The sequence below is a fragment of the Coffea eugenioides genome, chromosome 5 (genome assembly GCF_003713205.1).
Source record: "Coffea eugenioides isolate CCC68of chromosome 5, Ceug_1.0, whole genome shotgun sequence".
NCBI classification, from domain to species: Eukaryota; Viridiplantae; Streptophyta; class Magnoliopsida; order Gentianales; family Rubiaceae; genus Coffea; species Coffea eugenioides.
Window position 1 is genome coordinate 45,540,240 of NC_040039.1, and position 11,902 is coordinate 45,552,141.

Consider the following 11,902-nt stretch of genomic DNA (forward strand, 5'->3'; position numbering starts at 1 on the left):
GCCACTTTGGTGAAGTAAAGGAATTTTCAATGCAAATTAGATTATATTGCAGTAATCGACCATTAAGTTTGTTGTAATTGCTGAGGGTTTCCCTTTACCTTTTAGAATCATTATTGCCTCTCTAGAAATTACAAAAATCCTGCCTAATACTTACAAAGTTACCAAAGATTTTCTAATAGTTAATGCTCGTTTATACTTCTTCACTTTTAACATATGCATGAGGTCATCAAAATCAAAACATAGATATATAATCACAAAACATGAAACAAAAATGGACCGTAGCCAAATGGAATCTTTGGTATTCGTGCCACGGTGAAGGGCACTCAAGTCATCATGAGGTAGCTTTAGCACATCGCAGAAAGGCATGATTTTGAGGAAGCCAACTGTTCCGCTGATGCATTGGGGAAAAAGGGCTTCAGCCAATTGGAATTCTTTGTTATTCACTCCACTCGCCCTTCTTTTCTATCCTCTTTACTTTTCGAAGACTCCAGGGGAGTATCTCTCCCTTTGATGATTGTACTGAAGTGAATTTGTTTTCTTTCAGTTTGAATGAATTGCATCTTTCATACCAAAAAGGAATAAACAAGAATTCTAAGTTAATTTTGAGATGTAGCTAGCTAGCTACCGTGTTTAATTCTCTGCATCGATCCAAAACTTTGCTCCCTAGTACTGCCGCCCCCATCTCATTACGGCAAAAGGGATATCAATCTAGTTTCAAAAGACTAGAAGGCTGAATGTATAATAATGGTAAAACCTAACTAGTATAATTGTCCCTACAAAATTAGCAAGTTGGTACGAGCAGCAGAGTGGAAGGGACCTTCCTCACTATTTAAAAAATATCCATTATTGCAACTACAGTTGTCACAGACATCCAAATTCTTCTTCCCACATTTATGTCACCTATCTTTCTTGGACCCCTTTAAGCAGTCTTTGATACATTAGTCCCCACGAGCATTATGAGCCTTAGAATCCCTGTTAAATATTCCATCCATCAGACCAGAACTAAGAAGAAGTAGATGAAGTAGATAAGTGTGTACTGAGCTGAACTTCATGCAGATAAAATTCTGGAGCGTACAATAAAAATGATGGCCCTTTAGTCTTAAGTTCCAAATAAGTTCAGCTATGCTTGCTAAAATGCTGCCTTTTCTGTTTATCATTTGTTCTTTCCAGTTAGTTTTCTTCACAAATTCAGCTTTTGCAGCCACACCTGCCACACTCCTCAGGGAAGAAGGTAATCCAAACACTTTTTCAAATTTGTCAAGCCTTTCACTTGAAAACAAGACGTACAAAGTCATCTCAGCTTCTTATCTTTCTTTAATTATTTGCTGGAAATTTGATGAAAAGCCAAGATATATGCATGCCATCGTTTGGTTTCTTTATGTGACTGGTTCGTATTTGGTTGCAGTGCTGGTGTTAAAAGAGATTGCCAAAGGACTGGGGAAGACAGACTGGGATTTTAGCATTGATCCCTGCAGTGGGAAAGGCAATTGGAGTCTTCCCATTTTGGTAAAAGGCATTGAGAGCTCTGTCACTTGTGATTGCTCCTTCAATAAAAATTCTTCTTGCCACATCACTGGAATGTAAGTGTATACTCTGTATTTCGAGTAAACGGCCTCCCTTTTTGCTGATATATCATCTCTCTTTTGCTGTTCTTTGCTTGTCAAAAGGTTTTTGTCTGCTTGTTTATCCAGTTTTTCCTGCATTCTGAGCAGATTCTTATTATCCCTTTTCGACTCGAAATTTGATAATCCCCCCTTCTTTTTGTTCTCCTCAATAGAAGAAACAATTTGCACTCTCCAAAACCAATGCTGGCTTGGATTACTTGCAAAGCTGAAATTTTTTCGTTTGAGTTGCAGCTTGAAACTTTTTTAGATAAACCACAAAGAGAAGAGAGAGAGAGAGAGAAATAAAAAAAAAAAGAATATTAATCACTCTTTTTAGTTACTTGAATCTTAATTTGCTTCATTGGATTCAGTTGAGCTGGAGCAAATTTTTTTTAATTCTTGGAAAGTCTTACCGCTACACTTTCAATTTCATAAATAAACCTTGAGCCAGAGAGCACGTGGGTTACCTATGGGGTTGACTGTATCATGAGTCAACACAGGACAGGACGTGTTAATTGACCTTTTGACTTCCAGCTGTATAAATGGCGAGGCTCCATTTGTCAGTACGGCCCCACAAATTTTTATTTCAAGCTTTGGGCCGCTTGTTCACATTGGTTGACCGTTGACCAAATCCCAAATCCTCCTGCTTGCTTGTTCATATTATTATTATTTAATGGTTCCACAAATTCTTGTAGAATCCTTGTGCATTAAGAACCAAGAGTCAACACAACGCCACCGTGCTGTACTAGAAAATGGTAATTAAAAGGGCTGATTCATCTGAAAAGTGGGTGATCATGAACATCAAACTTCTTTGGAGTAAGAAAAATGCAACGGCATGAAGAATTCTATTACTTGCTCTGGAGCTGTGGCCTAGATGATGAACTTTAACATTTTACACTGATCTCAAGGATTATATTTATAAATCACCTTAACATGAAGCAAATATATTAACTAACCCTAGTTGAACTTCACTTTGATTTTCATCTACTACTTTATTTGCTTAGAAACTGTAATAAGAATTGTTTCCCATTTCTCAGAAAATAAATACTACAAGATTCTAAACTTTGTGCAAAATTCTTGCAGTGCTTTGAAAGCCCAAAATCTTTCTGGAACTGTCCCTCCAGGATTTGCCAAGCTTCAGTACCTTGCACACTTGTAAGTCATTTGCAAACGGTTTCTTGAAGCCAATTATAGTTGATAACCTGTTCTCAATATTAATGAAGTTAATATTGCATTTATAAAGCAACAAGACAGCCTTATCAACTAAGCAATGTCGTTAATTCTTTGGTTTTTTTTTTTGGTTAAATTTTCATAAGATCCTGTACATTGTAATGGCAATTTGCATTTTGCAGGGATCTTAGTCGCAATAACCTCCACGGTTCTATTCCACCTCAATGGGCTTCAATGAAGTTGGTTGAACTGTAAGAACTGCTATAAAGAATAAAATTAAGTTTTCTTACGACTATAAACTTGTTCTTTTGCTGTTACAGTAAACAATCTTTGTTGCTTGAATGTGCAGTTCTTTTATGGGAAACAGGTTATCTGGTCCATTTCCAGTCGCTCTGACCAGAATTACCACACTTGTCAATGCGTAAGTTGAAGTTCCCCGTGATCATAAACTTCATTGTCAAAATGTAGTAAATCATCCCCGCCTAACCTACCAAGAAAACATAAGTAATTAACAGTTCATTAGCAGTAATATGATTTTCGCGGCTTCAGTAAATTTTGTACAAACTTGCTTCCGCTATAAACGCATTATAATTTTGCTTCGTTATTAGATATCTCATCTCATGGAATACCAAATGCATTACCATATTTTATGTTTACCTGTAACCAATGCAGGGAAACACAATAGACTTCATTTACAAAAGTTTGGCACCTCCATTGCAGAATCTGCAAGTTTAAGAGATTCTTTTTTTTTTTTTGGCAGGAGCATTGAGGGAAACCTGTTCTCAGGACGCATTCCACCAGAGATTGGAAACTTGGTTAATTTACAGAAAATGTAAATGTGTTAGCAGCTTTGCCATGTATACCATTTCCCGAAATTGATCAGTAACCAGCTCATTTTTCTACTTCGGCCAACTACTGATGCCAGTTAATTGTCCTTGCAGTATTCTGTCATCAAATTCGTTCACAGGAGAATTGCCAGTTGCACTTTCCAAGCTGAGCAACCTAACTGATTTGTAAGTGCAAAATTTTACCCTGCTCTCGGCATGTTTGACTACATCTGTTCATTTAGCAATGACTTTTTGGAGCCAGCTTATTGTTTTGGTTTCAGTTCTAGCTTTGCTATTTAAGAGTTGATTCTTCCTCTGCCATGCATTGAATACTAAACTGTAGAAGGATATTGGTATTGGCAGAAGGATAAGTGACAGTAACTTCACTGGAAAGATACCAGACTTCATCGGCAGCTGGAAGAAAATTGAGAAACTGTAAGTTCCTCGTTAATTTGTTTTATAATGGATGCGAGAATAGTAATTGGAGTTTCTTTGGCCAGTTGTTTTGGTAAACCTCTAGCCCTCCACCATCATCTTGAACCGTCAAATATGATTTCATGTTACAGGCACATGCAAGGATGCTCTCTTGAAGGTCCCATTCCTTCTAGTATTTCTGCCTTGACCAAATTAACTGACCTGTAAGAGGCTCTGGAACTCAATTTTCATCAACTTATTTGCAAAAAGAGGAGATGTACAATGTGCCTTACTCTTGATCTTTTACCAATTTCAGGAGAATCAGTGATTTGAAAGGCAAAGGATCTCCATTTCCAGATCTAAGCAATATGGAATCCATGAAATCATTGTGAGTCCATTTTCTCAACTGTATTTCCGGATTACTTCTAAAGTTCTCTATGATCTGATACTTTATTATGCTTAATTTCCCAACACAGGACACTAAGGCAGTGTTCAATTTATGGAGAGATACCTAAATACATTGGGGATATGCAAAAACTGAAAAATCTGTAAGTGGTCTTTTGCCCTTTTTGCTACTTGTTATCATTGTTCTCAGATCAGATTTCACAGGCAAATGAGAAAAGCATGAAACTAATCTAGAAAAGCCAGAAGTTCCTATTTGAATGTCGTGTACATGCTCATTAAAATCTTTCAGAGTTTTCAGGTTATCCTGGTGCCAGTATGTTGTTGTTAGAACTTCAAATAAGCTCCTCTCCTGAGCCACAATTAACTTCATAGAAAGATAATGAACATTTATTCGGTATGATACTTATTTTACAGTGCTTTATCATGCAGGGACCTAAGTTTCAATAACTTGACTGGTGAAATTCCAGCAACTTTCGTCCAACTATCCAAAGTAGATTTTATGTGAGTGGATATCCTTCACAAAATACAGTTCTCCTTTCGGCCATAATATGACCAACCGCAACTTGTCTCTTCACCTTGCAGGTATCTGACTGGAAACAGACTTACTGGACCAATTCCAGACTGGATTTTATCTAGAAACAAAAATGTGTAAGCAAATTTCCCTCATATGATATTTCCTGAAATATCTGCTGTAAAAGAGCGTTTTATTGATGTCAGACCAACTGAGAATCACGTCGATTGCGTACCTGATCCGAGTCACGCATTATCATCATTTGGAAACTGAAGTTGCAAGCTTATGAACTCATTTATACTAGGATGAACATACTACATTGGGTGCCTAAAACTTTGTCTAATGTTTAATATAATTATTCTTCACAGAGATGTATCAAATAACAGTTTTACATGGGAAAGCTCATCACCATTTGAATGCCCCCGTGGAAGCGTGTAAGTTACCTTTAGCATCTTTTCTCATTTCAAGATTGTACAATGAAGTCGTTTATACTAATAGCTGTTGAAATCGTATCTCCAGAAACTTGGCGGAAAGCTATTCATCAAAGAATAAATTGTAAGCTTCTGGTGCCTGCTCCTTTTGCTTCTGGTCATAGACTAGTACTTCAAGAAGATTATTAACTTTGTACGCCCTCTGATAATGTTACTTGGAGACTTACAATGCGACTTTTTCCTGTGCAGCCCTAGTAGAGTTCATTCGTGCCTAATGCAAAACTATCCCTGTCCTGAACCAAGGGATCAGCGTGAGTAGATTTTGTTGTCTCATTGCTTTGGCTTCTGACTCGAGAATATCTATTGTTCTTCCTGACAGAAAATTTTCATAATATACAAAAGATCTTCTGGTAATTAATACCAGAAAAAGAAGAAAGTTATTTACTAGATTCTCTAACATGACACTGTATAACTAACTGAAGAAATATCTGGAGATATTTTCGTCCACCTAAAAATGTTATGAAATTTAGAATGTCTTCCGATTTCATTTACATAAAACAGTATTGAATTGATGTTAATTTGGAGAATAAGTATTCTTTTGTTCTATTAAAAGGGTACAGTTAAGTCTTCTAAGACTTGTATGAACTGTCTGGCATTGGCAGAACATTACTCTTTGCACATTAACTGTGGCGGAAAGGATTTCATCGCAACGAATAACACCAAGTTCGAAGCTGATTTAGAAGCTAGGGGCGCTTCAATGTTTTATGCAGGACAAAACTGGGCATTTAGTAGCACTGGGAACTTCATGGACAATGATATTGATTCAGATATCTACATTCATACAAACACTAGTGCTTTGCAGAATGTTTCTTCCGCAGAGTCACAACTGTACACAACGGCACGTGTATCTCCTCTGTCTCTCACCTACTATGGACAATGCCTGATCAATGGGAACTACACAGTTAAGCTCCACTTCGCAGAGATTATTTTCACAAATGATAGCACATTCAGCAGCCAGGGGAAACGCATATTTGATGTGTATTTGCAGGTATCATACTGCTTCTGAATGTGAAAAAGTTGATAAGTTCCTTTTAAATTTCGCACTTTGGTTGTAATTTTAGTATATTATGTGCAGGAAAATTTGGTCTTGAAGGACTTCAATATTGAAAATGAGGCAGGCGGCGCTGGTAGGCCTATTGTGAAGACCTTCACGGCCACAGTGCCTAGCCACACATTGAAGATCCACTTTTACTGGGCAGGAAGAGGGACTACAGGAATCCCAGTTAGAGGAGTTTATGGTCCTCTAATTTCAGCCATATCAGTGGATCCTAGTATGTCACTTTATCTTTTGAGATAAATCTTCAGCTTGCTCACCATTCTCAGAATTTCTTTACATTTCTTCTCAAATCTTCATAGTGCTGTATTATAAGTGAGACTATTTCGATCAGTAAAAATATTGACTTGTTACTTCTAAAATGATCCTTGAGAACTCGTTCTCTTTAGCATGTACAATTTGTCATAATGTGAAACTGTTATGGCACAATAATCCTTAAAAAGTTTTAGTCTTCTTGAAAATAGATACTGACAATATGAAGAAAAAAACTTGTCACATGGATTGCTTTTCCAAACTTCAATGAATTTAGTATCCTAGTAAAACAATTGGATTTTCTTCAAGGTGCCAGAACAACCACTTGTCTATCTCTGCAATGTCTGTGCATCTAAAGTTTGCGTTGAGTTAGCATTATTCTGGTGAATGAGTATATTGACCCTAGACCTTCTACAATAATGGCTAATGCGTGTAGATATTGACCCTTGAAGTTTGCTAATGACACAGAACTTGAGTACAAGTTGATGCTAAAAGTCTCGCAATAACACTTCACCCAGTCAATTTAGCGTGACATGAAATTACATATTCTTGCAGATTTTGAGCCTCCTTCAACTCATAGAAGGAAGATTGAAGCAGTTACAGTTCTTGGTGTCGTAGCAGGAGCATTACTTGCAGTCATCCTTATTCTGGCCATTTTGCGAAGAAAGGGATATCTTGGTGGCAAAATCTCTGCAGAAAAGGGTACAAACTTCTATGCAATTTATCAAAGAACATTATTGAACTTGTCACATGTAAACTGACAAAACATTAGTTGGCTAACAGAGATACTCACATCACAAGGACCTCCACAGACATGTCCTAGACCTTGTAACCACAGTTAACAGCAGAATAGTTCTTTTTTACTTCAAATGTATATCTGGAAGGTTTGAAATTTGCAAAGATATGCCTTTTCTGCAGTATCCTTGTAGTTGAGGTAAATTAGAAAAGTAGAGGCATGAATTCTGTGAATGCGCGTGCACGTATTGTTTGTAATCCATTCCAGTTTTCCCTCTACATATTGAGCATCTATTTGGGATCAAATACCAATGCTTTTAGAGTAATTGCATGAAGTCATATTGAAGTCAAATACTGCTATAGCATCTTCTACTCATGTGCATGTATTTTCAATTTTGAATTTGTTCTCTGAGACATACTGTCATATCTTGGACAGAGCTTCGTGGCCTTGATCTTCAAACAGGGATATTTACATTGAGCCAGATTAAAGCTGCAACCAAGAACTTTGATCCAGCTAACAAGATAGGGGAGGGAGGTTTTGGTTCAGTTTACAAGGTAAAATATTTGAACTTAGTTTATATGGAACATTTGAATCAGTTCTTGTAAATGAATCCTTAGATGAAAAAGATTTTCAGAGCAACTAAATCAAATCCTTTGGTCCATGATTGTTCTCCATAAGTTAAGGTTTTCAACTATAGCTTTTTTCTGTTTAGCTTTTGCAAAATGTTATCTAAAAGTGTCCTACAAATCTCTACAAATAATTCGGTTGGTTTATAGGTTTCCAAGTGCTCCTTGCTTAGAGAAACCAAAGGACAATGAAATTTAATTGTGATCCAAGTATCTTCTGTCTCAATAATTTCTAAATAATTTATATTCTGATTATTCTAAACTAAAGTTGCAGCTTTGCTTCATGATGCAGGGTCAGTTATCAGATGGTATTGTAATTGCTGTAAAGCAACTTTCTTCCAAGTCTAAACAAGGGAACCGTGAATTTGTGACTGAAATAGGAATGATATCTGCTTTGCAACATCCCAATCTTGTAAAGCTGTATGGGTGCTGTGTTGAAGGAAATCATTTAATGCTCATCTACGAATACATGGCAAACAACTGTGTATCACGAGCTCTTTTCGGTAAGCTCAGCTCTATTCAGCAAAGACGTGCAAGTAAATTTGAAAGAGATGCACATAATTTTGGTGGATATATAGCAATCTAAGTAACTAGTTTGTCTTTCAAATGTCAACAGGAAAGGATTCAGCAAGCAAGATAAAGTTAGACTGGCCGACAAGAAGGAAAATTTGCCTGGACGTAGCCCGAGGTCTGGCCTACCTCCATGAAGAATCAAGACTGAAAATTGTCCACAGAGACATCAAGACGAGCAATATTTTGCTTGACAAGGACCTCAGTGCTAAAATCTCTGATTTTGGCCTGGCGAAGCTAAATGAGGACGATTGTAGTCACATTAGTACCCGGATTGCCGGAACTATGTAAGTTCGTTGTGTCCATGTTTTTGGAGAATATGTAGAGGTTTTAGCTCCTGCTTCAGATATCTTATCATATATAAATGGCAATGTGATAATAAAACAGGTTAAAACTTAGCTTCATTAGTCATGTGGCTAAAGCTTAAATGCCTGCCTTCATTTTGTCACTTTGACATATCTGCCATATCAGCGGGTTGGTCTTTGTTTTCACCTCTGAAAACAAAGCAATAAGAGCTTCCTTTGCTGGTGATCATAACCTCGTGACCTGCTCAGATTGTAATGAATGTTCCCTTAATACTTGCTCATGCAGAGGTTACATGGCTCCTGAGTACGCGATGCGCGGTTACTTGACTGCTAAAGCAGATGTTTACAGCTATGGAGTTGTAGCACTGGAAATAGTCAGTGGAAAAAGCAACACAAATTACAGGCCAAAGGAAGAATGCGTTTATCTTCTTGATGAGGTAAAACTGAAATTCTTCAATTCTGTTATTTTTACTTCGATTTCCACCAGTAATTCTCACACATTCACAATCTGAAACCTCATCAATATCTCACTGTCTTTCCGACAAAATTGCTGTAAAATTTCCAAATCTACACTGTCTTCCCTCATAGGATTCTGATGCAGCTTGTTCCAGTCTAACTTTTGTCTCATTCTTCTGACCAGGCCTATGTTTTACAAGAGAGAGGCTGTCTACTAGAACTGGTTGATCCAGACTTGGGGTCCGAATATTCATCAGAAGAGGCAACTCTCGTGCTAAATGTGGCCCTTCTATGTACAAATGCATCCCCAACTCTCAGGCCTACAATGTCTCAAGTTGTGAGCATGCTGGAAGGCCAAACAGATGTTCAGGACATACTTTCTGAACCAGGGTTCTCAACTGCCCCTTCAAAATTCAAGAACATAAGAAGCCATTTCTGGCAAAATCCAAGTCCCAGTCAGACTCAAAGCATTTCATCAAGCGGTCCACATTCCTATTCATCCGTCTCAAATGCAGATATTGAAGAGAATAGAACCTTTCAAAGAGTTAACAATTCAGAACATATCGAGTAAAAAGTAGTATTCTATATACAAGTAAGTGTATATAGCATAGCAACAGCTGCAGGTGAAGTCGCCTTGAACATGTTTATATAGCATAAGTTATGCTGGTCTTGAATGTCGCGCAACCTCTTGTACTTGTAACCTGAATTTTGTCAAATAAATGCAAGAGTTTCTAGAAATCATGACACTGCATATATATATATATATATATATATAGAGAGAGAGAGAGAGAGAGAGAGCAAACAAAACCTTTAATAGAATGAAGGGAAAATCGCCAATTTAGTCCTCAAACTATTTTACTAAAGCCGATTTGGTCCTTAAAAGTTTTATCACACCAATTAAGTCCCTTAACTAAAATTCTTGTACCAATTGAGGACTTATACGGCGTCATCACCCAAAACTCATGTATCTGTACAGAAAACAACGGCCAGGCAGTGGCCTTTTTGGAAGTTCGCATCCTAATTTCTACGGGAAGCAAGACAGAGCCCATTTTGCATCCGAATTGGAGGAAACCTGTGAAATTAGGAGTTTTCCAAGACAGAAACCCATTTTGCATGCAAATAGCGGAAGAAATTGGGGGTTTGAAGCCGATTCAAAATTCCAGCAAGTTTACATCTAAAATGTCCTCAAGTTCATCTTTTGAAGTGCATAAAGATGGAGAAAGCTAACAATCTGACAAGTGACAACCCCCAAAGTAAAGATTGGTTGCAGGGGCATTTTCTCATCGTCAGCTCTTTCTTGCCCGACTTAGAACTACCGTTGACATGGCTCCGACACATTAGGAGGACACTAGCTTGTCGGAATGCCCATTCCATTAACTATATCATTTGCACCAGCAAGCAAGCTCTTATAATGCAAAGGGAAGAGAAAACATCAAAGTCAGCCAAGCCCCAATTGTCATCTTAGAGGTATAGATCATCTCCATCCTAATAATTAATAAAAGTTTCGTACCTTAAATTGGCATTCACCTCATCGTGCCAACTTAGTAGCATCCTGGAACCTAGACTTGGCTTTACTCTTGTGAAACCTTGAAAGGTGATTACTAGTTTCAAGAGAGCTATCTGCAGATACTGAAATACTACACCATTTTCTCAGCTCCAAACATAATGTACCCCAGCCACCAAGTAATTAACAAATGAACTTTCACCTCATTTAACTATAGTTCCTCTGAAACTCTGGTAGAGATGCAAAACCATGAGCCTGCCAGCTAGGATTCAGGACCGATCGTTCATGATGATTAGCATCAGGCTCCCTATTCTGATGTCATGAGCAGGAATAACCCAAAACACCAATGAATTGTACAATGTATACCAACAGGGTGGCTGACTGAAAAACAGCATATCAGAAAACCTAATTCAATTACGATTAATCAGATATATACAACTACCACAAACTAAAATCTCACGCACGTAAGAACAGCAAAAAGCAGTAAACTAAGAAGCATGATAATTACAGCAGTGAAACTTGTTGGATAAATGGCTACAACAATGTTAACACTATCTGCTTGAGTCGTGCGTAGCACTGTCCTAAGAAACTATTTCATGAAATTGAAATGTTTCCCCAGGATTAAACAAGCCTTCTTCTATTTATTGCGAACAAGAAAGACAAACTTTCTTGTTGCAAACTAGAAGGACCAGAACTAGCAAATTAAAACCAGCAGATGTATATATAAAAATGAGAACAGAATTATCAGGAAGATATCAACTAACAAAAAATTAAAAGAGAGAGAGAGAGAGGGATAGAGCAGCTATCAAAAGATATTAACTGAAGCTGCTAGGGTGATCTTCTGAGAAAGGAATGGATCCTATTTATAGACTTCAGAATGGGGTGCAACCCTTCTCACTTCCGATGTGGGACAAAGACTGCAACTCTTCTCACTTCTCAATGTGGGACAGAGAAAGCAATACTTCTCATTTTTCGAT

At 37.5% G+C, this 11,902-nt stretch overlaps 1 protein-coding gene across 1 annotated transcript; it reads left to right on the top strand.

Moving 5' to 3' along the window:
* Positions 1–1,026: 1,026 nt before the first annotated feature.
* LOC113772417 (probable LRR receptor-like serine/threonine-protein kinase At1g07650) lies at positions 1,027–10,159 on the top strand. The gene is made up of 24 exons (XM_027317009.1): positions 1,027–1,231; positions 1,406–1,580; positions 2,688–2,759; positions 2,957–3,025; positions 3,124–3,195; positions 3,535–3,606; positions 3,716–3,787; positions 3,965–4,036; positions 4,168–4,239; positions 4,332–4,403; positions 4,492–4,563; positions 4,850–4,921; positions 5,003–5,068; positions 5,300–5,365; positions 5,451–5,486; positions 5,612–5,673; positions 6,025–6,410; positions 6,498–6,693; positions 7,284–7,430; positions 7,900–8,018; positions 8,383–8,593; positions 8,707–8,947; positions 9,252–9,402; positions 9,606–10,159. The coding sequence occupies exons 1-24, from the start codon at positions 1,123–1,125 to the stop codon at positions 9,990–9,992; spliced, it is 3,069 nt and encodes a 1,022-aa protein (XP_027172810.1). The 5' UTR covers positions 1,027–1,122; the 3' UTR covers positions 9,993–10,159.
* The last annotated feature ends 1,743 nt before the right edge of the window (positions 10,160–11,902 follow it).

Excerpts from the sequence above, each read along its gene's own strand:
- LOC113772417 (XM_027317009.1), top strand. The coding sequence starts at position 1,123 with ATGCTTGCTAAAATGCTGCCTTTTCTGTTTATCATTTGTTCTTTCCAG. Across the intron at positions 4,240-4,331 it reads TTGACCAAATTAACTGACCT|GAGAATCAGTGATTTGAAAG; the intron begins GTAAGAGGCTCT and ends TACCAATTTCAG. Across the intron at positions 7,431-7,899 it reads CAAAATCTCTGCAGAAAAGG|AGCTTCGTGGCCTTGATCTT; the intron begins GTACAAACTTCT and ends TATCTTGGACAG.